This window comes from Stenella coeruleoalba (assembly GCF_951394435.1).
Source record: "Stenella coeruleoalba genome assembly, chromosome: 10".
Taxonomy (NCBI): domain Eukaryota; kingdom Metazoa; phylum Chordata; class Mammalia; order Artiodactyla; family Delphinidae; genus Stenella; species Stenella coeruleoalba.
Window position 1 is genome coordinate 79,733,386 of NC_137156.1, and position 27,126 is coordinate 79,760,511.

General features: G+C 45.9%; 1 protein-coding gene across 18 annotated transcripts in view; it reads right to left on the minus strand.

The window, feature by feature from the left end:
* ADAMTS9 (ADAM metallopeptidase with thrombospondin type 1 motif 9) overlaps nucleotides 1-27,126 on the minus strand; it is an 813,664-nt gene that overhangs the window by 63,143 nt on the left and 723,395 nt on the right. For all 18 annotated transcript variants that reach the window (XR_013830124.1, XR_013830125.1, XR_013830126.1 and 15 more), the window contains 8 exons: nucleotides 23,563-23,736; nucleotides 19,310-19,504; nucleotides 17,762-17,894; nucleotides 17,453-17,547; nucleotides 17,243-17,337; nucleotides 17,017-17,150; nucleotides 14,803-14,894; nucleotides 9,881-9,985 (listed from right to left, as the gene is read on the minus strand). Coding sequence is in view for 2 of the 18 variants with exons in the window: in XM_079933633.1 (XP_079789759.1) it covers nucleotides 9,881-9,985; nucleotides 14,803-14,894; nucleotides 17,017-17,150; nucleotides 17,243-17,337; nucleotides 17,453-17,547; nucleotides 17,762-17,894; nucleotides 19,310-19,504; nucleotides 23,563-23,736 (1,023 nt within the window). In the remaining 16 variants the exon portion in view is untranslated. The remainder of the gene's footprint in view (nucleotides 1-9,880; nucleotides 9,986-14,802; nucleotides 14,895-17,016; nucleotides 17,151-17,242; nucleotides 17,338-17,452; nucleotides 17,548-17,761; nucleotides 17,895-19,309; nucleotides 19,505-23,562; nucleotides 23,737-27,126) is intronic.

Below are 27,126 nucleotides of genomic sequence, written 5' to 3' on the forward strand. Positions count from 1 at the left end.
TAAAGTAGGGGCTGATGAATGATGGCCTGTGGGCCCCTGTTTTTGTATGGCCCACATCTTCGCAGATTACGTCCTCTCGGAGAATGAGAAAACACTAGGGCAGAAAAACTGAAGTGTAATTTACCTGTACTTCTTCTACACAGACCATTCATGGAGACTAATTCTTTAGTCCCTTCACACTCAGCATGGTCTTCTCAAATAAACAACTGAAAAGTCTCAGTAAAATCTACCTACTGATCGAGAACCAAAGGAAACCACTCAAAAGCACTGCTTTGCTTTTTTTAAAAAACAACTTTATTTTTATTTACTTATTTTTGGCTGTGTTGGGTCTTTGTTGCTGTGCGTGGACTTTCTCTAGTTGTGGCGAGCTGGGGCTACTCTTCGTTGCGGTGCGTGGGCTTCTCACTGCGGTGGCTTCTCTTGTTGCAGAGCATGGGCTCTAGGCCCATGGGCTTTAGTAGTTGTGGCACGCGGGCTCAGTAGTTGTGGCTCATGGGCTCTAGAGCGCAGGCTCAGTAGTTGTGGCATACGGGCTTAGTTGCTCAGTGGCGTGTGGGATCTTCCCAGACCAGGGCTCGAACCCACGTCCCCTGGGCAGGTGGATTCTTAACCACTGTGCCACCAGGGAAGTTCTTTGCTTTTTAACTGATTATTGATGTAGCTCCCAATGTTAAGAACAGCATTTATATTTTATAGTTAAGAAGCAAACCGAGAATACTACTTCTTGATACGTGGAAATGATATAAAATTCAAATTTCAGGGTCCATAAAATTTTATTGGAACACAGCCACGTTCATTCATTTCCCTCATGTCTGTGGCTGCTTTCAAGTTACTACAGCAGGAGTGAGTGGTCAGGATGGCCCTTGCAGTCTCACGCTGCTACCCTGCACACACGTCACAGTGACACAGTGTAACGTGATAGCGTTTTGAGTGCCATGAGTGTTGCTATATCATAATATTTCCTTTCGTTTCTTTTATTACCAGTATATGTCAAAACAAGAAAAGACGACAAAAGTAGACTTTACTACTGCACTTTATTACTTTAAGATTTTTTTTTTGATGTGGACCATTTTTTACAGTCTTTATTGAATTTGTTACAACATTGCTTCCATTTTATGTTTTGTTTTTTTTGGCCATGAGGCACGTGGGTTCTTACCTCCCCGACCAGGGATCGAACCCGCACCGCCTGCGTTGGAAGCTGAAGTCTTAACCACTGGACTGCCAGGGAAGTCCTGACTATTGCACTTTTAAGGTACAGTAGCATGTGGATTATTCTGTTGTCACATTTAGATGGCAAAGCATTGTGCTCATCATGCAATGGCACTGCCGCTGTGCTAAAAGAATACAAGATACCAACATCACCACATGCAGCACGTGTCACAATACTCCCAACTCACAGGAGAGCGACGGTCAAGCATTTAGAAAACACAGAGTATCTCACCATAGTGTAATGCTTCACAAAAATAAAAAATCAAAATGAGTAAGAATAAAAGATGAAAATGTGTAAGTTTCCAAATGGCTCATTTGTTAGCAAAACAAATAAATGTTTTCTTTGAGTTAATGATATCTTGTTTAATTGTAATTGCTGAAGAAATGTGTCCACAGAAAAGCAACTTGTTTAAGACTGTTATCCTTTGGGTAAGACCAGTTGCTCAACAATTTCATGACATTTGGGAGCCGCATCAATAATCAATTAAAAAACAAAGCGAATAATTGGAGTGGTTTCCTTTGGCTTTTGGTGAGTAGATAGATTTTACTGATACTCTTCAGTTGTTTATTTGAGGAGACCATGCTGAGTTTGAAGTGATCAAAGAATTAGTCTCCATGAATGGTCTGTGTGGAAGTATTTCAAAGAGGTTGAGAAAACACTAGCGCAGAAAAACTGAAGTGTAATCTGCTAAGATGCGTTCACAACTAATCATGGTAAGAAATATGTGCGGAGCGGGAAAAGCTTTAGTTGGACCGATTTACAAAGCTTGTGAAAATGTAAGATGTTTAAAGCCTGTGATTATTCATTGTGGAAAATACGTGGACCTACCTGGTGTTACAGAACCGGTGGTGTTAACGATGAACTTCTTTTTCTATCATAAACTTAACCTGCATCAGTTTTGGAAATTTGGGGTCAGGACCAGAAGCTGAATACCCTGACTTATCCCAACACACAGCAGATTGATGACTCAGCAGTGGTAGTTTTACTGTGATTTTGAGCTCAGGGCTGGGATTAAAAATGTTCTGAACAAGAAGAACTGTTCTCAATCACTGTCATTGAACACTTAATGGCTTTGGACATTATCTTTTGCTACTGACTTGATAATGTTTCTTAATGAATGGGAGCTAAAATTACAAGGCAAAAACTGCACTTATAGGCAAAAGTTATACTGTGGTAAAGTCATTTCAATAACTAACATTGTTTGAATCATAAATCACGTTAAGGCAGGTTGCACACTTCCCACTCTGTCAAATGTTAAAACAAGAAGCTTTATCGCTATTCCACGTACATTTATAGTGGATATATTTTCTGAGCATGAAATACAGTTCCAGCAGTATCTTTGGACTTGGACGTAAGCGCAAAGGAAATTTTCATATTTCAAAATCCATCTAATGAGGTAATTGAGGGGCTTCCATCTCACCTTCAATTACAAGTGATTCATCTGTAATGTAATGACACGCTGAAAGGCAGATATCAAGTGAAAAATCTAATAGAATTCTACCAACACCTGCCAAGGCATGAATATGGTCAATTAAAATGATATGGTTGTGGACAATATTAGTATTTGGCAATACCTATCCCTGCAAAATGACATTTATAAAGATGAAGTACAGAAGATCTCATTTCAGATCCACATTAACAAATAAACATTTAGAATCAATTTTGACAGCAGAGAACACTAATTAAGCAAAATGTTGTCCTCTCTCAATATTTCATACTTTTCCTTGGTAGATCTGGATAACAAAAATTTATACTCAATTATTATTACACTTTGAATTGAATCACTAAAATTTTTATGTCAATTTGTTCTTGCTCTTGTCGTATAAATACGTATATAATATCAATATGTATGCCAGCATATTGGCTGGCAAAGTCTAAAATATTTACTAGCTGGTCCTTTACAGAAAAAGGTTGCTGAACCCTGGTCTCCAGCCTTGTACGGGCTGACCCTGCCTGCCTGTCTGGATTTGTCTTGTCCCATCTTTTCTCTCTACTCCCGCTCCTCCGCATTTCTTTGGGTTGTTCTTCTAACACGCCTCTTATAACACAGGGCCTTTGCACATGCTACTCCTCTCACTGGAACGCTCTCCCCTCGCCCTCTCTGTGTGCACTGGACCACCCAACTTTTGCCCAGTATATTCTTCAGAACCCAGCCCAGAGGCCACTTCCCCTGAGAAACCTTTCTGACGCAGTTACCTGCTGCACAGCACCCTATAACATGGGGCAGTTCTCTCTTTATGTCTGTCTTCCCCCTAGAATGTAAGCCCCATGATGGCAAGGCCAGTGCCTTGTTAAAATCCAAGGGTTTCCAGAAGCTAGCTGTGTGTGGCTCATGACGGTTCTAATACACATCTGGTGAATGAGTGAAAGAAGAAGGCTGAACAGGTGCACTCTTCTTGGTGAACTGCAATTCAGATGGCCCTGCTAATCAGTCCCCTCAATGCTTCCCCGTGGTATGAAAAGCTCCTTGCTTCACTGTGGCACCATATACCCCAGTCTGAAAATTACCATGTCATGTGAGCCACCCCCTACCCCTGACTGCTGAACAAGGTCTGGCATCTAAGGTGTTTTACATTTTCCTCTACTGGGACTAACAGTGGTGTGAACCATACTTGTGCATGCATTTCAGGATATCTTTGGGCTGTATTTGATTCATATGGTCAAACTATGAAAGTCTCTTGAAAACAATGGATACTCTCACTTAAAAAAAAAAGAAAAAGGAAAAAGAAGAAACTTTCCCAGTTTGCAGAAAAAAAAACCAAACAGAAAAAATAGTTCTACTCTTTTAAAAATGTGCATGTTTTTGATTATGAGTGAGGTTAAGTTGGGAGATCGATTTCCATCACCCTACTTGGTCTTGGTTTTAGGGACCCCTGTTAGTTCTGGAGCTAGTCTGATATTACCAACTAGATTTGATGCCAGAACAACTGGTTTTCTAGCCAGGAACTTTTTCCCTAAGCTGAAGTGTACGTCTGGTGGCCCTAAGGATGCTGAAATAGTAGGAATGTCTTTTGTCTCATCAAAGCTTATTTTTTACCCAAACTCTTCCTGCTCTGGCAGCAGAGATCAGATTGCCTCAGGCTTGTATCATGTCTTTAATAACCTCTTTAGGGCTTCCCCGGTGGCGCAGTGGTTGACAGTCTGCCTGTCGATGCAGGGGACGCGGGTTCGTGCCCCGGTTCGGGAAGATCCCACATGCCGCGGAGAGGCTGGGCTTGTGAGCCATGGCCGCTGAGCCTGCGCATCCGGAGTCTGTGCTCCGCAACGGGGGAGGCCACAACGGTGAGAGGCCCGCGTACCGCAAAAAAACAACAAAAAAACCCCTCTTTAAACCTCCGTTTCCTGGTGCATCTGTAAAATGGGGATAATATGAGTCTCCCCTTATAGGTTTGCTGCAAATGAAAGGAAGCATACAAAGTGCTCAGCATAGCAGTTGGCCTAATGTAGTACTCTGTAAATATTAGCGATCATTGTCATAAAGGTGTTTTTTATGTGTGGATTACCATCATAGCCTGTTCATGGAGGTGAGGAGCAGCCTGAGGAAGGACAAAATCGCTGATACTAGCTCTGCAATGTTCATGTTACTGCATTAACTAGGACTCAATTTGATTTAGGTAAAGCCTGAACTAAAACTTACTTCTATTACAGAATAAAAAAAATATACCGAGAAAATGAATAGCAAATACATGATTGTCATGGAAACAGTGCCTATTTCAGAGAAAAATGGTATGTTTTCCAGCACTTTTGAAGCACCCGCTCCCATACAATGAAACACTAATTGGAAAGCATTTTTATTTCTTCATTAAAGCAAGCCCTCTAGAAATCTCTTTTCTATAAATATTTTGTTAGTAGAGTTTGAGCTATTACATATAATTAAAATGAATGACCTCTGTTCCATTAAGAACAGTTTATAGGGCTTCCCCGGTGGCACAGTGGCTAAGAATCTGCCTGCCAATGCAGGGGACACGCGTTCGAGCCCTGGCCCGGGAAGGTCCCACATGCTGCGTAGCAACTAAGCCCATGCACCACAACTACTGAGCCCGCGTGCCACAGCTACTGAAGCCTGCGTGCCTAAAGTCCGTGCTCCACAACAAGAGAAGCCACCGCAATGAGAAGCCCGCGCACCGCAATGAAGAGTAGCCCCTGCTCGCCGCAACTAGAGAAAAGCCCACGCGCAGCAACAAAGACCCAACACGGCCAAAAATAAATAAATAAATTTACTAAAAAAAAAGGAATAGTTTATAGTTCATACTTTTCACTCCTTTCTCTGCTTTTTGCAGTCAATGTGACCAAGGTAGGTTGACTCATGTAATTTAGCAAAGCCAACACATCTTTGATTGAAATGCGCTTATCTGCATTTCTTTGGAGGATGCTGGGGATGAAACTGCCCATAAAACACAGTATTTTTTTTCCCGACTATAGTCCGAATCACACTTATATATATGAATATATGTATAAATATCTAATCTTCTATCCGTTTGTACAGAATAAAATGTACACATCTATAAAAGGTAGTTTCACTCTACTTGTCTGTAATATGATTTTCATACTTGGTGGATAATTGGGTTTTCACAAATGCATTGTGGGTTAGGAGGCAGCTTATGGTAGATAAACGAGGACTGATACTATGCTTGCTATGTGCGTGCACACACACAGGTATTTATCACGTGACCTTAACTCCACCGGTTGCAAATGAACTAAAAGATTAAAAGACAGGAACTGAGTCCATCTCCCCCACGGTCATGCAACTTTCATTAATTTTTAATTTCAAAGCAATTCTTCCATTTACAGCTCTTCCCCTAGAATAAGGAATGACTGTTGGGCCCCAAGGCCAGGTACCTCAGAAACACAGGTCCCCAGCCCTCTGTGGACCCTGCCCATCCCCCAGGTACCCGAAGCAGCACAGAGCCCTGAGGGTACCTCTCCCATCCTGCCGAAATGAACCTCCCTTCACTGTGCCTGGCTCCGAAGGCCATTCCGGAACCTCCTCCTGGACAGAAGGCCAGACAACAGCTCTGAGAAGGGGCATCTCTCTGGGGGTGGGGGGATCGTCCGGATGGGGCCTGAGGACCCTTTCACATCCTGAGCACATTCATGAGTTGAGGATGCACAGAATATCACTGGCAAAGGAGCTCAGAACGCCAACCTGTGCTCTCCAATCTCACAACCGGGCCAAGCCCCCCTTTCTGTCTGGCTGCCCCTCACACACAAGCAGAGTAGAAACTCCATCCCTGGGTCCAGGGGGCGTCCCACATGCCTTACTCCCAGGTGAGGCAGGGCCCACATGGACAAAATCCATGTGGTGCAGTGGGGGCCAGCCAGGTCCAGGCTCAGCCTCTGCTCAGGCTGCAGTCCCTTGTCCTTCCATTGCTAGCAAGCCTGCTTCCTTCATCACCTTGATCAATCCTGCAACCTTAAGGCAAGCCTCAGGCCTATGAAAATGTTGTAACATTAACAGCTAATACTTACTGTGCCCCTGCTGCCTGCCCAGTGACATGTAAACAGCTTTATCTCCCTATTTCATTTATGCTCCGCAAGAACCCAACTGGGTAAGGACCACCAGGGTCCCCATTTTATGCGTGAAGAAACGGAGACCCCTGAGAAGTTAAATAACTTGCCCAAGGTGGCAAGGCTGGTAACAGCACATCCAGCGATCTGACTTAAGGGTCTGGGGCTTAACCTCCGTACACTGCAGCCTCTGTAGGCTTTGATTTCAGTACCCTTCCAAGAATCTGATGAGAAAGCTGGAGGAACGGGATGGAATGCATATACACTGCCCAATACACAGGGGCTGTTTCAATAGCAAAAATCATTATTCTTATACACACACAGGCAGCCAAGAATGAACCTTGACACTGGGTCTTGTTTTTACCAGATTTGTTCCTGCTGGTGAGACCACGTTCCTGCCCTGCACGTGGTTCTGGTAATTCAGTTCTACCCTGAATGACTAGAGTTTTCCTTTAGTTTCGCCTGGGGAAAACATTTTATCGCCAAGCAGGTTTGGAAAATGGGAGGGTTTCGTTGTGTTTTTCTCTCTGTAGCTCCCAGCAGAAAAGTGAAGGGAAGTGAGAGTGATGATGTGACGGGTGAATCAAATCAGGGCTATCTGGAGAAGGGCTTAGGACTGGCCAGGATCTGCGTGCCGTAGGGGACACCAGCCTCGGTCCCTCAGAAGCAAGACGGTGCTCAGTCATGGTGGGAGCAGGACATTACACAGTTTTCCAGAGTGTGTTCCACGGACCACTGGTAATTCAGGGAAATTAAAAGGTATAACTTTGAAAAGAAGGCTCTGCGGTTGGTTTAACTTAGGTCAGTGATTCCTAAAATGTGATCCCAGACCAGGGCATCGGCATCACCTGGAAAACTGTTGAAAGTGTACATTTCAGGCCCCTCCCCAGGCTGGCTGTGTTTTAGCAAGTCCTGGCCCAAGTTTGAGAACGAATGATTTAGGGAAATGCTGGTTTGAATAAAACCACACAGGTTTCCCTCCTGTACACTTTATTCCACCCTAAAATACACACATGCTTACTGCGACTCTTCAAGAAGGAAAAAAAATATACAATTTTCCCAAGTGTCTTTGCCTGCGGGAGCCTATTTTCCTGGAGTATCCCTAGGGGATGCTGCTCTGTGGACCGCATAGCAGGTCAGGCACACGAAGCATCATTTCTCGGGGCTGCTAGGAGCTAGAGATTGCTCAGTGCTGGCTCCTGGGGATTCATAAGGAGTGTTCGACAGACCCTTGAGATTAATTTTGAGCTCAGGCTCTCTGAGCTGTCATGGAACACCAAGATTTAAAAAAAAAAAAAAGTGCTGACAGGCAATTATGAAACCAATTCCCTTCAACACAGGCGTAATCCCCCCAAAGCTGGGGAAACAGCCAGCCCGTCTTGGCAGGGCAGTAATCTTTGTATCCACAAGGTGGCGCTCCCGGCTATAATTATATTGTTAGGTTCTGGATGAAAACTGCAATGATGACACTAACAAACAGAATTGAAACTTAGATTACAGTTTACACAGATGGCTTTCTATACAGTCATGCTTTAAGTCTGACCACGTTTCGGTCAATTAATTTTTTTGTTTGTTTCTCTCAGTCACTGAAACATAATACATAGTAGGAGCAAGGAAGAACTTAATTTCAGGAGTGTAAAGCACACATCCTAAAGCACGTGTGTTGTCTCTCAGCTCTCTTTATTCCTTTCAGTACGAGAAAAAAATTTTAATGATTAATTTATAAGCAAGCGATATGGTCATTTAGTTAATCAGATTTGAAGGAGCTGATTGGCTTAGATAGAGAAAAGAGGGAGTGAGAGAGATTTTTCTGTTTGTTTTTTTTCCCCCAAAGACACAAATTTAACACTGGAAGCTAAAAGAAGGGATCAGGAACCTCTGAGATTTCCCCCGGACATCACAATTGATGTTCCTTCCCCTCCTTGGTGGAAGCAGCTTGACTGAGCTGTTTCCTTATGTTCCGATTTTGATAGGGTTTAGAAAATAAAAATACCAGACACCCAGTCAGATGTGAATTTCAGATAAACAACACATACTGTTTTTTTAGAATAAGTATGTCCCATGCAATGTTTCAGACATGATTAAAGTAAAAAAAAAAAATCTTGCTTGTTTATGTGAAATTCAGATTTAACGGGGCATCCTATATTTTGTCTGGCAACCTCACCTTGGAATAACACCACACTTTCCAGTCCTCTTCTTTTTCCTCCCTTACTCACTTTCCTGAGACCGGGAGGCAGAGCTCACAGCTGAGGCAGGACTGGGGCCACAGGCCACACCCCGTAAGTTTTACATTTGCCTGCAGGTCAGGCTCCTTCCCCACATCATGGCAACTTCTAGGCTGCAAAGGGCAGTGCTTTCTGCCCCCGCTTATGCATTAGAGTCACCTGGGGAATTTCAAATTCCCCAGAGATTCCCCTTCAGTGACTCTGGGTAGGGCCCGGGCACATGCATTTTAAACCTTCCCAAGTGATTCTTATATACACCCACGCTGAGAAACAGTACGCAGATCAGAGCGTCGCAAGCTGTACTGAGCTCAGGAGCCATCTGGGGCCTTGTTCAGCTACAGGTCCTGCTCAGAAGCTCTGGGGCCCCAGAAACTGCGTTGTCAACAAGCTCCCAGGCAATGTGGGTGCTCTGGGGGGGATCGATCCCACCTTGAGCAGCAAGACTTTAGAGCCTGAAAAGCTGACTTGGAGAGCCTGTGTTTCTCTTAATTCTCCAGAAACCCTCCTCATGAACTACCCCTTCTTCCAGCCCTGTTTGTATTTCAATTCTTCTAAAACAGACTGACATCACTGTCCCTAAGCTCATGTAGGTGAATTGCATGTTGGCTAATTAACTGCAAGGTGTCTGAGCCACACACTCCCTTAGAGGCTGCTGGCTACTTTCAGCTTCCTAGTTAGGCATCCTCCTAATTGCTCCAATGGTTCACAGGTTCACATCTCCAGGAAGAATTCACCAGAAGGGAAGCAAGACTCTCTGCTCCACGCACCTGTACACGCTTCAACCTTCGATTTATGTCCTAAATTTTCTTGCTGACACGTTGTAAAATGGTTTGAGGAAGTGGGAAAGCACACCCGTTACTTTTAGCACCGCCACCTCACAGGGAGGGAGGAAGGAAGAGAAAACAAAACCCAGCCCCCAACCCATTAGTAACCTTACCGGCGACTTCTTAATGTCAGAGACGGCATAATTCCCTTGGGAGATCCATCTGGCAGATTCAGTTAGAGACAGGCCGGTTCCGTAAAGGTTGATGCTAAAACGACCCTGGAATAAATGGCCAACGAGAAAGATTTTTAGTCCACGTGACTTCCCAAGCAAAGGCCACACAATAAAAGGGAACTTGGAGAAAGATATTAATTAATTATGATAGCTACTAATAATTGAGGGTTCTTTTGGGCGGGGGGAGAGTGGAGTTGTGAACGAGGCACTTTACATGCATCATCTCATCCATCCTCGCAAGAGCTCTCAGAAGGGGATTTTCTTTACAGAGGGGGACAGCGAGGCCCGGCGCAGGTGATTAACTTCTCCAGGAGACACTGAGAACCCAACTCACATTTTCCTGACTTCAAAGTCCTCGCTCTCAACTACCGCTATTCTGCGTCCCTAACTCAGCAATCCTGATGTTGCTTACAATTATCAGATTCCTTCAGGAACAAAATGCCACAGTGTAATTTTTCTAACAAGATCTCGCTGCCAAAGCTTCCTTGGGTTTCAGCTCCCCGCGGCGCTGAGCACGCCGAGTCCTAAGCACAGCGGGGCGGGACTTCAAAGCAGAGGCGCGTTCTCTGGAGTTGCCAGCAGAGGGCGCGCGCGGCCTGCTCTGGACCGCAGGGGACCCGCCACCGCCACCAGGCCCAGGGAACCTAGACCTCCCAGCCCCGCTCTGGGATTCCTTTCCAAACGTGGCCTCGGGTGTTTGCCTTTTTATTTCCAAGGAGACGCTGCAGCAGAGAATCTCTCTTGCTTTCTCCACTTGTCTCTGTGTCTTTCTCTCGCAAAAATGACTCCACAAAGGCATCTAAAATAGATTCTTGAGGTTTCCTACTCCACCATGAACAGTTTCGGAGTTAAAAATGTTCTTTCTCTGCAGACGTGGGTGAAGGCTTCCTCTCTGAGCCTTACCATCCGGTTCTTCGTCAAAACGGTCTTTAATAAATCAAGGAGAGCATCAAGGTGGAGACTCACATCCAATCAGAGCTAAGCGTAAATTCAGCTTTTTCACCTGAACATATTATTACCCTGTAAGAACCTCAGTTTGTCCATCTGTAAAATGGAAGGTAATACGAGTGCCTCCTTCAGAGTAGTGTAGTGAGGGACTAAATGAAATTAGCCGTGGAGTGAACGCCTGGTACCTAGTAGATACTCAAAAATATTGATACCAGCCCTGCATTTTCTAATTGTTTTGTAAGGGTTAGTTTTCTCTCTCTAATATAACGGTGAGCTTATTGAGGGGGGGGGCTTGCTATTGCTTTATTTATATCAGTTATGGTTTGTAACATGTGACTAGGTACTTGATATTTACAGTCTTAACTAAATATTACATCCTAGCTCTTCCACGAAGACTTCCGGGATTAGGTGCAACTTGGAGGTTTCCTCTCCATGTCGGTTCCATAAATACTTGCTAAACAGAGTTTATGAACTCTTTAGGAGCCTGAAATTCCACATCTGTACCCTGGGGACAAACAGGATTCCTATTCACAGAGGTGATGGGAGGATTTAGTTTGGTCTAAGTCAGTGGATCTTATCAGAGGGCAACTTTGCTCCCAGGAGAAATCTGGCAGTCTCTGGAGACATTTTTGGTTGTTACGTCACAGCTAGTGTGTGTATGCCACTAGCAGCTAGTGTAGACAGGCCCAGAGATACTGCTAAATATCCTACAATGCACAGCATGATCTCACACAACAGAGAATTATCCAGCCCAAATCATCAATCGTGCTGTGGTCTGGGGGATGAAATTATCCTAGAATCCTGACTCTTCTACCTTTAGTGTGACCTCAGGCTTACCTCTCCTGAGCCCATCTGTAAAATGGGTTAATAAGACATAATCTGTGAATAAGAGTAGAAGGTATAACATACCTAGCTTATTACCTGGCAGAGAGCAGGTGAAATTTTAAAAATATTTTTTGGAACGTGTTTTATGACAGTACTACACAGATGCTAGTGGTTGTTATGCTGAGTGGCTTCAGTACGCAGGTATCCATGACCGTGGCTACACCGGAGGCTCAGCCTCCTTGCCCAGCCTCCTCAGACACGGGCTTCTACATGCTGTGTTAGCCCACCCGGCCATGTTCTTATCTTACTATCATTCCTGCCCTGAGGAGGGCGTCCACACCCATCACAAATGCCCAGACCTCGTTGCTGCCAAGGATGCCCTTATCTCTCCTTCCCTATCCTGTTTCCCACAAAGACTGCCTGTTCTGCCTGCGTCGCAGAAGGCAGACTTGATCTGCTTTGACGTCAAAGTCCTTAGAAGGTCCAGGCTTCTAGCCTGAGGATGCCCCTGGCTGATCTGGGTGTCCAGTGTCTGAGCACGTAGCCAAGCAGACTACTTGCTAGCTAGATCTGCCCTTTCAGAGTGAGTGATAAGCAAGAGTTTTTGTCCTTATTCTCTTCCTGGCCTTTTCAGGTTCAGGGATTTGCATTTTCAGCCAGCGTCCTAGTTGATAATTAGCACTCTAAAAGTTGAGTGTCACCAGAGGAGTCAAGACCTACCGTCCTTTCTAGCTCCAGTCTGGGATATCTCTACCCCTAAAGGCCTTATCTTCAGGGTCTAAAGGGCATGAGAGCTTTAGCTACCATCTCTGTTGCTGATTTTAAAGAGTAAAGGTAATTCAGACATGCATACACTCGATGATCCAGAAAAGTTAGCCAAAGATGTATAATACCTCTGACAAACAGAGGTTCTGTTCTCTGTTGGACAAGGGTGAATGCTGCAAAAGTCTTGTCTGGACACAGGATCAGCCAGGCGTGTCTACCATCATGGGTTGGAACTCAGACACACTTAGGATCAAATCCGGCCTCTACTGAGCACTAGTGCGGGTTTGGGTAAGTCACCCGATGTCTCTACACCTCAGTTTCTTCATCGGTCAAAAGGGGGCAATCTCATAGGCTGCTGTGGATGATTAAATGCTACGCTGATTTACCAAGGCTGAGCACACTGTCTCAAGTGTAGTAAACACACAATGAACGCTATTAACACCAGCATCAGTAACGACAATGCTGCATCCACTGTGATCAGGATAACAAAATACGTTCTGGGTGCATCTTGAGTTGACAGCTCCTGGGGCCCTCCCCAAAGCAACAGCAATGGATGCGGAGGAAGAAGAAGCAGCCTGTCAAACAGAGCATCCCTCTGCTTTCATTTCTCTGCAGTCACAGACCAAAGGACAAGCAGGGCTCTAAAATAGCTTGCACAGTCATGCTTTCTGCAGACTTTTCCCTGGAAAAGTGATACGAAAAACTCCCATCTTTCATCAATATAGCTGGTACTCGGTACACTTCTGAGGAAGTGAATTCTAGAAGTATCCGATATGGTTTGAAGAATGGGCTGGAAAAAATACAACTTAACCTCTCACTGGCTTTGGTTTTCTCACTTAGCAACTGCTTTAGTGTCAGGATTTAGCAAATCAATCGGTTCATTTGTCTCTGAGTTATTAAAATAACTGAATGCAAATTACCTCGCATTTACTGAAGTTTCCCCAAAGATGCACATATCGAAACAAGAAAATCCTGAGGCATTTGAAAAAGGCAGGACTGGCCAATCTATAAGCTGTTAAATGCAACCCATACGAATGGGGTGTTTGAAGTCTCCAGTGCTCTAAAGAAACCGCACTTCAAAAGTTTTCAATTCCTGGGTAATGGAGAAAAGGCCCCTTTTAACATTCTGTCCTTTGTTTATTTTCTTTCTCCCCTGAGTGCTTCCTTTTCACTTCTCTAAAATGTTTAGCAATACTTTCTAAAGCTCGGGGCTGAGAAAACACGTTGTTAAAAGAAAATTCAGATGTGTTTGTCTTTGGATGGTCTCTGTGGCCATGTGTAAAGGCACCCTGGGGAGACAGTGCCTGGGATTCTGAACATCACCCAGTCCCAGTTCCTAGAATCCGTGAAGGCCCACAGCGACGTGGCAAACTCTTGTCACAGAGTCTGACAACAGCTTTGTAAAGACCTCGTGTAAATCAACGGAAAGACTGGGGCCACGTTCTCCTGTCCAGAACCACCTAATTCATTATGTCTGTCCTACCTTCTCCTCGCAGAAGCTTCTGGCAAAGACTGATGCCTGCTTTGCAAAATGAGTCCAGGAGGATTATCACAGCCTGTTCCGAAAGGCAAGTCAAAACCTGCCACACCTCTAAAGGGGCAAAAACGTGTGCAACTCTAGAACGGGTAAGACTGCCTGCAGCTGCTCTGGGGGAAAGCGAATTCAGGAGACAACTCTGCACGTCTTGGTCTAAACACGGCGCATTTACACATCTGAAACAGGAGGGACAGTTTTTCTGTCTCATGCAATATTCAGAATCTTTAATGGCTGACAGTCGGGGTGTTGGAACCCACTTGCACTGGCTTTTGAGAGACAACTGTGTGCATCTCTCCCCAAACCCTCCATTTCGTGACACGATATTGATGCCTTGTAACCAGTCAGGCAGAAAATTTACACCACAGAAATGGGCAAATGCTGCAAAGCATTGCTTTCCCCCCCGCCCCGGCCTCTTCCCTTGGAGAGCCAGTTATTAAACATTTACCCACATGTCACTGCATAATATTCATTGTTTTAACATCGTCCTGTGTTTAACCAAGCCCTTGCCATGTGATATCTAATTGGTTTCTAAACGTTTACCATGATCACAGATGCATTTTGCTGAATGCAGAAGTTTGGCCCCTGGCTGGGATCATTTCCTTAGGAAACACCCTGAGTAGCGGAGTGACTGGGTTGGGGGCTGTGAGCATCTGTGAGGCCCTTGATACAGGTGGCCAAAGTGCCTTCCAGAGCCGCTGTTCTAATTACATCTGCAGAACCAGATGCAGTCACGGGGGTGGGGGTATGTGAATCCCTGGGTGGGGGCTGGAGAGCTCCCGACTCGTACCTGAGGGCACTTGGCGGCGCTGTAGCAGTCCCCGGCGGTGGCAAAAGGGACGGGATGTCCTTCGCGTGTCCTGGCAAACTGTAAGTCAGTGGCTGTGGGGTTTTGGAGAAAGGGTTACAGGGAGTAGAGAGGTGAGAGTATGAGAAAGAGAAAGGGAAGGGCCAGGATATTAACAAGGAGACAGAAGGGAAGAAGAGTTAGAGAAATCATAAGAGGAAATGGGAGAGGAAAAAAGAAAACAAACCAAAGTATGATTAGTGAGCAAACGGATCCAGATGTACACTTGCTCTCCCCTCACTGTATCTGTGGGTCTGAGAGCTTCCTTCTCTGGGTTTTACCAGCGCTTTCTGTCTCTTCATAGTATGGAAGCCAAAAGGGGGGCTTAAGATGACTTTGGAATTGATTCCTATATAAATAAATATGTGAATCACCTCGCCTAAATGTAGTGTAATTGGATGACTGTGAATCTCCTGTAGAAGCAGCCGCTGAGGCTGCAGGACTGCAGGACGGGGCGGGGAATAAGCCAGCAAGGCATTTCCAGCTACTCAGCAGTTATTCCCCGAGGCTCATCTGTCCTCCCGTGGCCCAGGCACTATTACCACCAGAATGGGGAGCAATTAGAACTCACATCTTGAAAGTATTAACGGCAGTTTCTTAAGTGTGGGGCTAACTTTTTAAAAAAGTTTTTTTAAAAAAGCCAATAAAAACAGTGCTCGCGTTTTTAACCCTCTGGTGGCTCCCGAGAATAGCTCTGAGAATGGGGAAGGCGTATCAGGAGGTGGCACACTGAGAATCCTACAAAATCTGGTGGGAACTAGAGACCAGAGGCAGCTTTTTAAACCTTTCTGCTTTGCCTTTCAGGAACAGCAAGAGAAGGCCTTAATCTTTCTGCAGGTTCGTGGGAGGGAAAGCTGAGTCCCCCAACTTCCAAGGGCAGAAGGCCTGCCCACCTGAGCACGCAGAAGCCCTGGGTAAGTGGGAAACTGCAGATTCTGCCCTTAGCCCTCATCAGTCTGGCTGAAGGCAATTAAAAATATCTTGGGACAAATCAGATTTAATCTACCTGCAGAGGAAAGCAAGGCAAGGTTATGGGAACATGTTAATGAAGAAAAATTAATTATTCATTATTTGTTTCTCCACTACTCGAGGGAACGTGTTTGGATATTTGAGCTGTCTTTAACCACTCCTGTGATTAACATCCTTAACAAAAATGCAGTGTTGGCGGGAGTATGACATCAGTCCACGCTCGGGCTAGTTTAAAAAATGGTAATTCTGTCCTCCGTTTTTCTTCTGTAAATCGACAATCAGAGAAAATTAGTTTTACGCCCATGTGCATTTGTGTGTGTGTGTGTGCATACGTACACTGCTAGTGGAAGCCCAGGGTGGGGTGAATGTTGCTACATGAATGTCATAGCTTTGGAGTTTGCATCTGCTACCTTAAAACTTCTTCTCCCTTCGAAAGCTCTGCTACCAGGACTTCCCTGGTGGTCCAGTGGTAAAGAATCTGCCGTCCAATGCAGGGGACGCAGGTTCGACCCCTGGTCAGGGAACTAAGATCCCCTATGCCGCGGGGCAATTAAGCCCGCACAGCCCAACTACTGAGCTCACACGCCTCAACTAGAGCCCACGTCCTGCAGACTACAGAGCCCACAAGCCCTGGAGCCTGTACGCCACAACTAGAGAAGAGAAAAACTGCACGCCACAACTAGAAAGAAGCCCGTGCGCCACAACGAAGAGCATATGTGCCGCTACTAAGACCAGACGCAGCCAAAAAATAAAATAAAATAAAAATAAATAAATAATAAATAAATCTTAAAAAACAATTTGGCTACCGTGCTTGCTTTGCCCACCTGGCTCACTCCCGTTTGGCCTCAAGGTCTCAATTTCAGTGTCATATTTTGGGGGATGCTGCCCTGACCACCCCACGGCGATGGTGCCCTTTCATGTTCCTCCGTCTCCTCCATTCATTCATTCGTCGCAAATCTGATGCAGCACCGCCCCTGTGCTCAGCACTTCCCAGGCACTGCGGGGACAGCAGTGATCCAAGGGTGCAAAATCCCCCCCTCTGGCAGCTCAGACTGGGATTGTCATCCCTGGACCCTAAGCTCCTCTTCACATCCTCCGGGCCTCGGCCCAGCCCCTGTGCAGGATGTTTTTGTTGTCTGAATGCAGAGACCCATGGACACATCCCCCAGGACGTCCTATGGAACTTACTGATGATCTGCATGGTGGTCAGGTCTATTCTGATCTTCTGGAAGCTGGAAAACCCAGCCGCCGTGTAGTCTTTCCGACACTGACAGTCATCACGTCGGCTCCCGTTGTAGGGACATTCGGTTGGGTTGTGCAACCTACATTACAGAGAGAACATCCCAGTAAGGATGGGGAGGTCCTTCCAGGGATCTCCAGGCATCCGGGATTTTCTGAGCCTGAGCTCTCCTACCTGTGCCCGTAAACCTCAGAAAAATTCTCAGAGTCACCGTGGACCAGTGTCATGTACTCCTTGGGGCGGTCAGAGTGCATCCCTGCACAGAAGACCTGAAAGACAGACCAGAAATAACCTGCAAGGGGTGGCTCAGAAACGGGACCATGAGGGCCAGGGCCGCTGGCTCTGAAACCAGGCTAGAAATAACGAGTGAGCTCCGACGCGTACCTTCAGGAGCTTTCCCGTGACGATCAGGAAATATTCCCCATCTTCACCGGCACCTTTCAGCCTTTTTACTTCCTTGCAGCTCTGGGGCAACTCGCCTGGAAAACACAGACCGCGAAAACGGGCTGTGATTCTCCAGGATGTGCAGTGGCCGCCGATGGAAGGAGTTACGTTATGCATGCTCATGTCTGTCTGCAAGGGGGCCAATTTCTTAACAATAAATTCTATATTTCTGAAAAAGGCAGGCAAGCACAACAACAATGAAACCTGTTCTTCAAGCTCCAGAAGGACGGCTTCAGTGGGCCAACTTACAGTTATAGATATTGTGGCAGGTTTTTCTTTCTTCCGGCTTCAACTCATCAGGGCATAAGTGGCTGGGCTGGTCCTCGTTGGTGAGACACTGCACAGATCTCTGCATCACTCCGACGCCACAGGACACGGAACACTATAAGGCAGAGCAGGGTCAGAGCTGTGGCTGCGGAACCTGGAGATATGGGCTTCTCGTGGTGTGGAACTCAGAGCCTGGAGGCTTGCACAGGAACCCCGTGTTGCTGGAAACAAATATCTGACACATGTAGGGCACTTCCTATGGGCCAGTCTCTGTGCTAAGATTTTTTTTTTTTAATAAATTTATTTATTTTACTTATTTATTTTTGGCTGTGTTGGGTCTCTGTTGCTGTGCAGGGGCTTTCCCTAGTTGTGGCAAGCGGAGGCTACTCTTCGTTGCGGTGCACGGACTTCTCATTGCGGTGGCTTCTCTTGTTGCGGAGCACGGGCTCTAGGCGCACGGACTTCAGTAGATGTGGCTCGTGGGCTCAGTAGTTGCGGCTCACGGGCTCGGTAGTTGTGGCTCACAGGCTCTAGAACGCAGGCTCAGTAGCTGTGGCTCACAGGCTTAGTTGCTCCACAGCATGTGGGATCCCCCGTGTCCCCTGCACTGGCAGGCATATTCCTAACCACGGAGCCACCAGGGAAGCCCTGCTAAGTCTTATATATACATGTCTATACGTACGTACATCCATACCTACATATGTGGTCATACATATGAAACATATATATATAATATAATTTCCTCATCTGAGCCTCACAACAACCCTATGAGATAGTACTGGCATTTTTCTATTTTTACAGAGGGGAGATTGAGGCTCAAATGTTAGGAAATTTGTTCACGGTCATGGTGGAGCCAGAATTTAAACCTTAACCCCTTTCAACTGGTCCCACACTTCTGCCCGATCATCACTTTGCATCAGTGAAAGCCTCACAGTCAGGAGCCAGGGGGCTGGGGCAGTTTTCAAGGCCATTCCCAGTATCAGATATTCTTACTCGCTGTAACCCCGATGCAACCAGGAATTCCCGATGCAGAAGCACGAGTGCTTACAGAATTCTTAGCCACAGAACCCACAACGAACAACTCTGTAACCCTTTTTCAGTGACAGACAAGAGTGCTGGGTGCTGTTTAATTTTAAACTGTGGTAAAACATATGGAACTTAAAAAGTTGCCATTATAGCCCACGTGCTTTTTAACGCATGAACGCATTTCAGCTTCACAAACACCCCATTCTGCAGGGGAGGGAACAGACACGAACGCTTGGCCCCTTATCGCAGGTCATTCAGTTGGGAACAGCAGAACCAGGAATCAGACGGAGGCTGTCTGGGCTCCCCGCCCCTGTCCCCCTCTAAGCACCAGGCCAAACGGCCCAACAAGCAGAGAAGCCCCCTTCCCCCGTCAGCCCATTTCAAGATACTAACTCCTGTTTCTCACCCGGGGCTCTCCTGGAAGGACGGCTCAGGCAGGACATGTTTAAGTCGGGGTTTGAGATCCAAAAGCTTTCCGATTTCATCACTCAATCGTCTACTTACGCTCCCCCAGTTGCCAACTCTCCAGGTGGCAGAGACAGGGCACTCCCGCAGGTAGCAGGGCTGGACGCTGGGTGGCTGTGCGCCCGGGCAGTTGATGGTGGTTTGATAGCTGTACTCATAATTCTCCTTCCCGGTGTAAATCTCGCTACAGGAGACAAGCCTTTGTTTGTAGCCCTTTCCACAGGTCACTGAGCACTGGGAAGAGAGCGGGTAGAGAGCAGAGGTTGGAGCGGGGCCTGGGGGCAGCCACAATAGGCCCCTGACCTCCACGGTGAACACTGACCTCGGGACAATGGGGCAGAGAGCTCTCACTTTATTAGCTTCTTACGGGCCGCGGGGGACCTGCAGCCCTACAGGAGCCTTCTGGGATCCAGGGCTGCCACTACACCTTTGGGCCCCGCTGCGGGCGGGGGGTGCCTCAAGCCCCCGCTCTGGATTTCACGGGGAGACGGGGCTGGGGGAGGTGCTCCAGCTGTCACCGGGTCCACTTACAGTGTCCAGAGCCCTACGTACTGGCGGCCAAATCACGCCTTTCCAAACCTACAATGACCGCATCAGAGAAGCGACCAAGTGGGCTGGAGAGAGCGCCAGAGACCACCTGTGTGTGAAATCCAGGCTCTCCCGGGACTCTGGGACAACCTTCCTTCCCTACTTGATGGTCTGCTTTCCCATCCGCCCTCCACTTAATTTCCTTCTTTCTTGTCTCTCCCTGGCTATATACCGTGACTTAAATGTTACCTTTCTGCTTCCCTCCCCCCAGCCCGGCTCTCTCTAAATCATGCAGTCATTTAGACCTTCTGCCGTAATTATACGGCATTTAAAAATACCCAAATGATACAGAAAAGGAGAAAGAAAAAGGTATTTTACTGGTGTCCCAGCTCCTTCTGTGATGGGACATCTAACTGGTTATTAATAAGATTTTAGATTACGTTCGGCCTCCTCAGCTAAGTATTTTACATAATACTTTTAAAAGAAAACTGAATTAACCAACAAATTATTTTGATATTTTTGGGCCAAGTCACCAAATAACTGGCCACCCCTGTGAAAATGCAACATAAAATTAAGGCAGAGTTTCAGGATTCTCAAGATCAAAGGTTCTTTGGGCGGGGGCAGATGAACCCTGGAAACAGTGTGCAGCATGTGGTGTGTTTTGCTTTTTCTGGGGTGAGGGACCATAGCTTCTGCACGTTCTCACTTGCTATTAAAACCAGTGTCTCTTTTTCCTGGTGTCTCCTACGCTGTCGCTTTAAGCCACGTGGCTTGCCGCCCTTGTAACTTTTGCAGGGGGAAGGCTCCCCTTGAGGCGGTCCTAGAGTGAGCAGGGAACTGGCCCAGCCACAGGCATGCAGAGCATCCTTGGGCTTTGCTTTCCAGCTGGCTTAAGACATGCAAATACTCTGCGTACGTTTCTTCCTTCTCTGGCTGCCGCTGTTCAAATGCCCAAAGATGCAGTTGATGCCAGGCCAGGGGAGCGCAGGGCTAGTCTGAGGTGTTTCACGCATGGATAGATGGCTAATAAATGCTGTCTGTCCAAGCTGTGGGTATCTTAGAGTATCTAACTCAGTGCTTGCACGCCCTGACCTCAGTGTGGACTAATTTAAACAAGGCTGTACTTCTGAGAAGGCAAGTGCTAAGACCCTTTCCCCTTACCAGCCACAAGCAAAAGCAGCCCAGTGCCCATTTATGTGGGGGACGCAGTGGGAGACAGGTGTTGACAGATGGAAATGAGCCCCAAATATGGTCAGGTTTTATTCAGAGGTCTCCAGAGCTCTGAAAAGAACCCTTCAGTAGCTGTTAAGAGCATCCTGAAAATGTTGAGTGCCTCTGGCTTCCTTAATCCATTTCAGGCCAGAGCTGTTGAGTGTAAGAGGCTCTCATCGCTGGGGAGGGGAGAGAGGAGGGGAAGGTCTTATGGTTGACTCTCCATGCCTTGGGGCCATGTGCATGTTTCACGATGAGTGCAGATTACTTTTCTAGCTTGAAAATAACCATAAAGCAAAATGAAACAATAAGAATGTGGGCTTCTTGCGCTAGTGATACACGTCGGGCCCAACCAGGGAAATGCACACATGGGCCAGGGCTGATGGAGTCTTCTCCTCCAATAGGGAGCACACAGAACTCTGCAGGTGATGGAGGCCCCAGACAGAAGGCAAATCCTGCTGTGGCTTTGGCATTTTACTAAAAGCTTTTCTAGAGGGAATTCTGGTCCAGTTCCTTGGGCATCACTCCCCCTTGCAGAGTCCCTTCCCATGATCCTGGTATCTGTACAAAGTCCTGTCTCCATCCCTCTAATCTTTGCCTATAGCTTGCAGATTTTTCAACTCATGGTACACCTGAAAATTTGCAGATGTCTGGAAGGCTTTTTAAAAAAATTTTCTCCCTATCTCTTCTTTCGGGGGCTAATATTAAGGTTATGGTAAAGCCACAGGAGGAACATTATGCAAGTCTCAGAAAGAGACCAAAACTCTTTCAGTGTAATGACAACACACCCAATCCAGCTAAGATGAGCGTGTCGACCTCGGCGGTGTGACAGGCACACGAACTCCAGCAAGACGAGGGACCGAGAACCAAGCCAGAAACCAGGAAGAAGAGGCCCCCAGGAGGCAGACAGGTGAATGGTCTCAGGGACAGAGGCCTGAGGAGGGAGAGAGGCCAGAAGGGAAGGCTCTCCCTTCCTGAGAGTCGGGGGGTGGCCTTGTGCAGCAACCCAGAGAACCAGAAGTTAGGGACCATGCCTTTCAAGGCACTGGGAGGGGTGAACTGAACAGAAGAGAGGAGCCCCCTGGACACACCTCCCTCCACCCGCCTTGGTATCTGAATGGGTTGGAACCTGTGCCTCAAACCCAAAGTCAAGAACTATTTTGAACACTCATCTGGACTTCCCATGTTCCTGGATGGGCAAGAGTAAATCTATTTCTAATGATCGAGACCACATCTCCCCTCCTTTCTTTGAGAACATACCAAGAACAGGTAGGGCTGGTATAGAGCAGAGCTCCTCACCCTCAGCACCCCTGACATTTGGGCTCAATAGCTCTCTGCTGTGGTGCTGTCCCGTACACTGTAGGAGGTTTACCAGCACCCCTGGTCTCTACCCACCAGATGCCAGTAGCAGCCTACCTCCCCCGGCTGTGACAACCAAAAATGTCTCCAGACAGCGCCAAATGTCCCGCAGGAGGTGGGGAGGGGAAGGCAAATTCACTGGGGTAGAGTGAAGGATGGGGAGACATAGTTAGACAAGGCTTTAGGAACAGTTTTAGTGCAGAAACAATTCAACACCCAACAAACACATCATCCAAATGCAAATATTCATCCCATTAAAACGTGAAATTTCTGCCCTGTTGAACTCCAACGAGACACCAGCAATAGCAAAGCACCTTTGCTATGAGCCCAGATACGTCCCTTTCACATCTCTAAATTCTCTGGGGCAAATGACAACTAGTGTTGATGTTACAGGTCTTTCAGTATTTGAAAGTATCATGAGGTTTGAAAATATAATCACGTGACTGTTACTATTGGTTTATGAATAATAAAAAGCATCTAGGTAGGCATTGTGTACGGGAGGAGATAAGGAAAAATAGACACTTGAGATCCCTTGGATATTATGGAAAACGATTTCATTCCTCTGGATCAGAGGTTGTTAAATGGGCAACCAATGTCTGGCCCACAAAAGTGTTTGGTTCGACCCACACAGTGTTTTGAATAAATAATCTGAGTCCACCTTTTAAGATTAGGAGATAGCACAGAAAAGTCCGAAGTTTTGTCCTCTCTTGAAACATCAGGTTTGGTTACAATGGACCCACATTTCTGCATGGCCTCTGTTGGAGTGGAAAAGAACCTGTTCCCCTTACACATCATGTGCTAGTTAGTCACAGTCCCCACCATTCCCTATTGCCTCCCTGATGCTAAGACATTTTTTGTGTCATACTTAACTTTCTTCAGGCACCTACAGGAAACATATGAATTTGCAGTGTCTGTAAGAATTCATTTCTAATCATACTATTAGGACATTAAAGGGAATCACAGGACGTAGAGTTGAGAGGAGCGTGGATACCATCTTATGCACCCCCCCCTCCCACACTCTGCACCTGTAGGACTCTGGCCCAGGAGGGCTGAGGGACTTGTTTGAGGGCTCCCAGTTCTCAGGGATAGAACTGGCAGGTGGGTGTGAGTCTCCCACATTCCTGCCCTCATCACTCTGTTGCCCTCAGGCCATCGCTGACCTGAAGGCAGATCCAGAATCCCCAGGACTGTACCTCTGACCATTCTCCTGTGATCCAGACATACTCGCAGGGCTGCAGGCCACAGCTCTCGCGATCCACAGGCCGTGTGCTCATGTCACAGTGCATGCCGTGAACCTCGTCACCTTTGTCCTCACCCACACACACCACCTTGCGGTACCTGGAGCCTTTCCCACAAGTCTTGGTGCACTGTTAAAGACAGACAAAACAGGTGGTGACATGGAAAGATAACAGATGATTTCTTACATCCTGTTACCATAATGATTTATTTTCCTTTCTATATACTCTTTAAGACTGTGAGATCTCTGAGGGTACACATTACTAGAGAACTCATTATTTTACCCCCATTACTTAACAGTGTAACATAGAAGAACAAGGCTGACTACATATTGGATTTATTCCTTTAGCTCTAACCCTTGTTTTCTGTTGCCTGTGCTTAGTCGTGCTGGCTCTGCACCTTTTGTAAAAGAATGTTGCCTACAGCCTGAAATGTACAGGACAGCCTATTCTCAAGGCTCTGGCCTTTAAAGTATAAGTATAAAAGAAGTCTGAATTCTAACTCTGGTAAGATGGTTCTTTGGGACACTAGTCCACCAACTTCTCCGTCTGCTGCTGGCTTTCTGAATAAAATTGCTATTCCTTGCCCCAACACCTTATCTCTCGACTAAGTGGCCTGTCATGCAGTGAGCAGCATGAACTTGAACTCGGTAACAACAACACTGTTCCTGTCATAGCATCAGCATTCAGTAAGTGGCTGTCTGAATGAAGCAGTGAAAGTGTGAATGAATGAATTTCAGGTTTGGAAAGGACCTTAAGGCCTGACTACTTCACCCATTCAAACAAACGCTGAATCTCTTTAAAACTTATGGCCAAAGGGTGTCAAAATACCTCTAGAGTCAGGGAAGTTATTCCCTGTCCAGGTGGCCCATTTCATCTTATAACATGGAACTAAGCCTGTCTCTTAGCCAAATCCAGCCTGTTGTCCTACTTGTCGATTCCAAGGGAGCATACAGAACAAATTTTGTTTCTCACAAGTAACCCCCTTCAGGGACTTGAGGAGCGATTTCCTGTGGCCCCTATAGGCTTTTCTTCTCCAGGGGGAACTGCTCTCACCCCTTGATCATCTGGCCAATATTCACCAAGTTCCTAAGACGTGTCAGGCCCTGTGATGGGTCTGGATGAACAGGAGCAGACACAAATAGCACAAGCCCTGCCCTCAGAGAGGAGCTGTGTTTTAGTAGCAAAGACAGACGTTAAAGATGTAGACAGTTAGGCAGCAAGAGTTAGCCATTACTATAATTTCTACTTTTCAGATGAATAAACTGGGACTTAGCCTAAAGAACTGATTCCTGGTTATCCATCTCTTTGTCAGGTGAATGGCATAGATATTTTTTATTCCCATAAACCAAGTGGAGAAAATAGAGCAAGTGGTATGTTTCATTCTAGGATGATCTCTGTGCTGACCACAAATTTCTTATCTTTTTTGCTTTCACCAACAGAAAACCCCACTGTAGAGGTTTTACCTTAGTTACCTGTGTTGTTAAAGTTCTCCCAAAGCCTGTCCTATCTGAAGCACCTGCGTCACCCAACATTTCAAGACTCCAGATTACAGAGGAAAGTCACTGTAACCAACCTGTGTCAAGGACAGCTTAGGTTTCCTTTAACCAGGGATTACAAACTCTGTTGCCCCTGGGCCTTATCCAACTCCTGTGAGCTGTCATTGTTGTTCACATAATGTCTCTTAAACGTTTTCCTTCTAGTCTTTTTAGGGAGGGCATCAGACCCCACCTCTTTTTTGTCTCTCACAAGCCTCCTTCTCTTTTATTACCCAAAGCATCCCAAAGGCATTTGACTTTGGAAACCAGCTTGACTCAGAAATGTCTTTCCTGATATACTTCTTGCCTTTCTTTTTCTTTCTTTCTTTTCTTTCCTTTTTTTTTTTTTTTGGTAGCAAAATACACATAACATAAAATTCACCATTTTAACCATTCTGAAGTGTACAATTCCGCGGAGTGTACTCACTGGTCATGTTGTGCAATCGTCATCACTATCTAGTTCCAGAATATTTTCATCACCCCAAAAGGGAACGCTGTACCCATGAAGCAGTCACTCCCCATCTCCCCTTCCTCCCAGTCTGTGGCAACCACCCATCTGCTTTCTGTCTCTGGATTTGCTTGTTCTGGGTATTTCATAGAAATGGAATCATCCAGTCTGTGGCCTTTGGTGTCTGGGTTCTTTCATTTAGCATAATGCTTTCAAGGTCTTGCCACATTGGATCAGTACTTCACTCCTTTTCATGGCTGAACACTCCATTGTATGAATATACCACATTTTGTTTATTCAAATGTTAATGGACATTTGGGTTTGTTGCCATCTTTTGGCTATTATGAAGAGCGCTGCTATGCACGTTCATATGCAAATTTGAACATCTGATTTAAATTCTTTCGGGTATATCCTTAGGAGTGGAAATGCTGGGTCATCTGGTATAACCATGTCTTTTGTGAGATGCTTTGTTCTTTCAGAAAGTAGTAGGGATATGTATGTGGTTGTGTCCTGGTATTGTAAACCTGTGGTTGTATCCTTATCGTTTGCAAACTTAATTCAAAACTTCTGCTGCTTGGAAGCAAATCTCTACATCTAGAGTATGGAACCATTTATAATTTTTGTGGGGCACAAATATGAACAGAAAACAGTGTGAGATGAGCACAGAGGAGCAGATCCCTTCCCACCAGTGCAGGAGGCTGGCTGAGCTCAGTGCCTAGCTCAGCTCTGACTCAGCAGTTCTGGGGGTTTCTCTTCCCCTGGAGGATGCTGGGAACCATCGTGAAGGAATAATGTTTCTGTTTCTTCATTAAAAAAAGCCAAATGAGGCCCTGAATGTTACAAAATAAAACAATGGTTAATCTGTGATGTGTAGATCTATGCAGAAGACATACTTAACTCCCCATAGAAAAAGTAATTCCTTAGAAAATCAGGACTTAGGTGACTCAGAGAAGATCATGATTATTGAGCAGCCTACCTGGACTAAACCTTCCAGTGTCCTCTTTCATTTTCACTAATCCTTAGGGCTTTAATCTGTAGCAATAAGTAACAGTTTAGAGCAGAAGGTAAGGATTACTAAATACTTTCTGCTTGTTAGGTGTTTTTCCCTTGGTCTTAAATAATGGTTAACTACCATAAAAACTATTTTGCCAGCGGTGGCAAAGGGCGTTGGGAAGCCTTACTTTGAATATAACTTTTAGAAAAATTAAACTAAGTAAATAAGTGACTTGCCCAGTGGTTTGGAATGAGTCAACAGCAGCTTTGAAAATCACTTAGCATGGCTTTTCTCCTGGAGTTTTAAATCCTAACCAGAGCACAGGGGCTGGGTAATCACAAAGCAAATCCAGCCCATACTATAGGATTTTATCAGCTTTCAGTAATATCACTTCTCCCACCCACCTAGGATTTACGGCTCCTTCCTCCGTCCTGGAATATGATCTGGAGTGTTCTGAAAAACAGCTGGAGAAGCTCAACTAAGCTTCTTTTAATTTACAAAAGATTCTTCTCCAATTTCATTACAGATTTTAGAAAAAAACT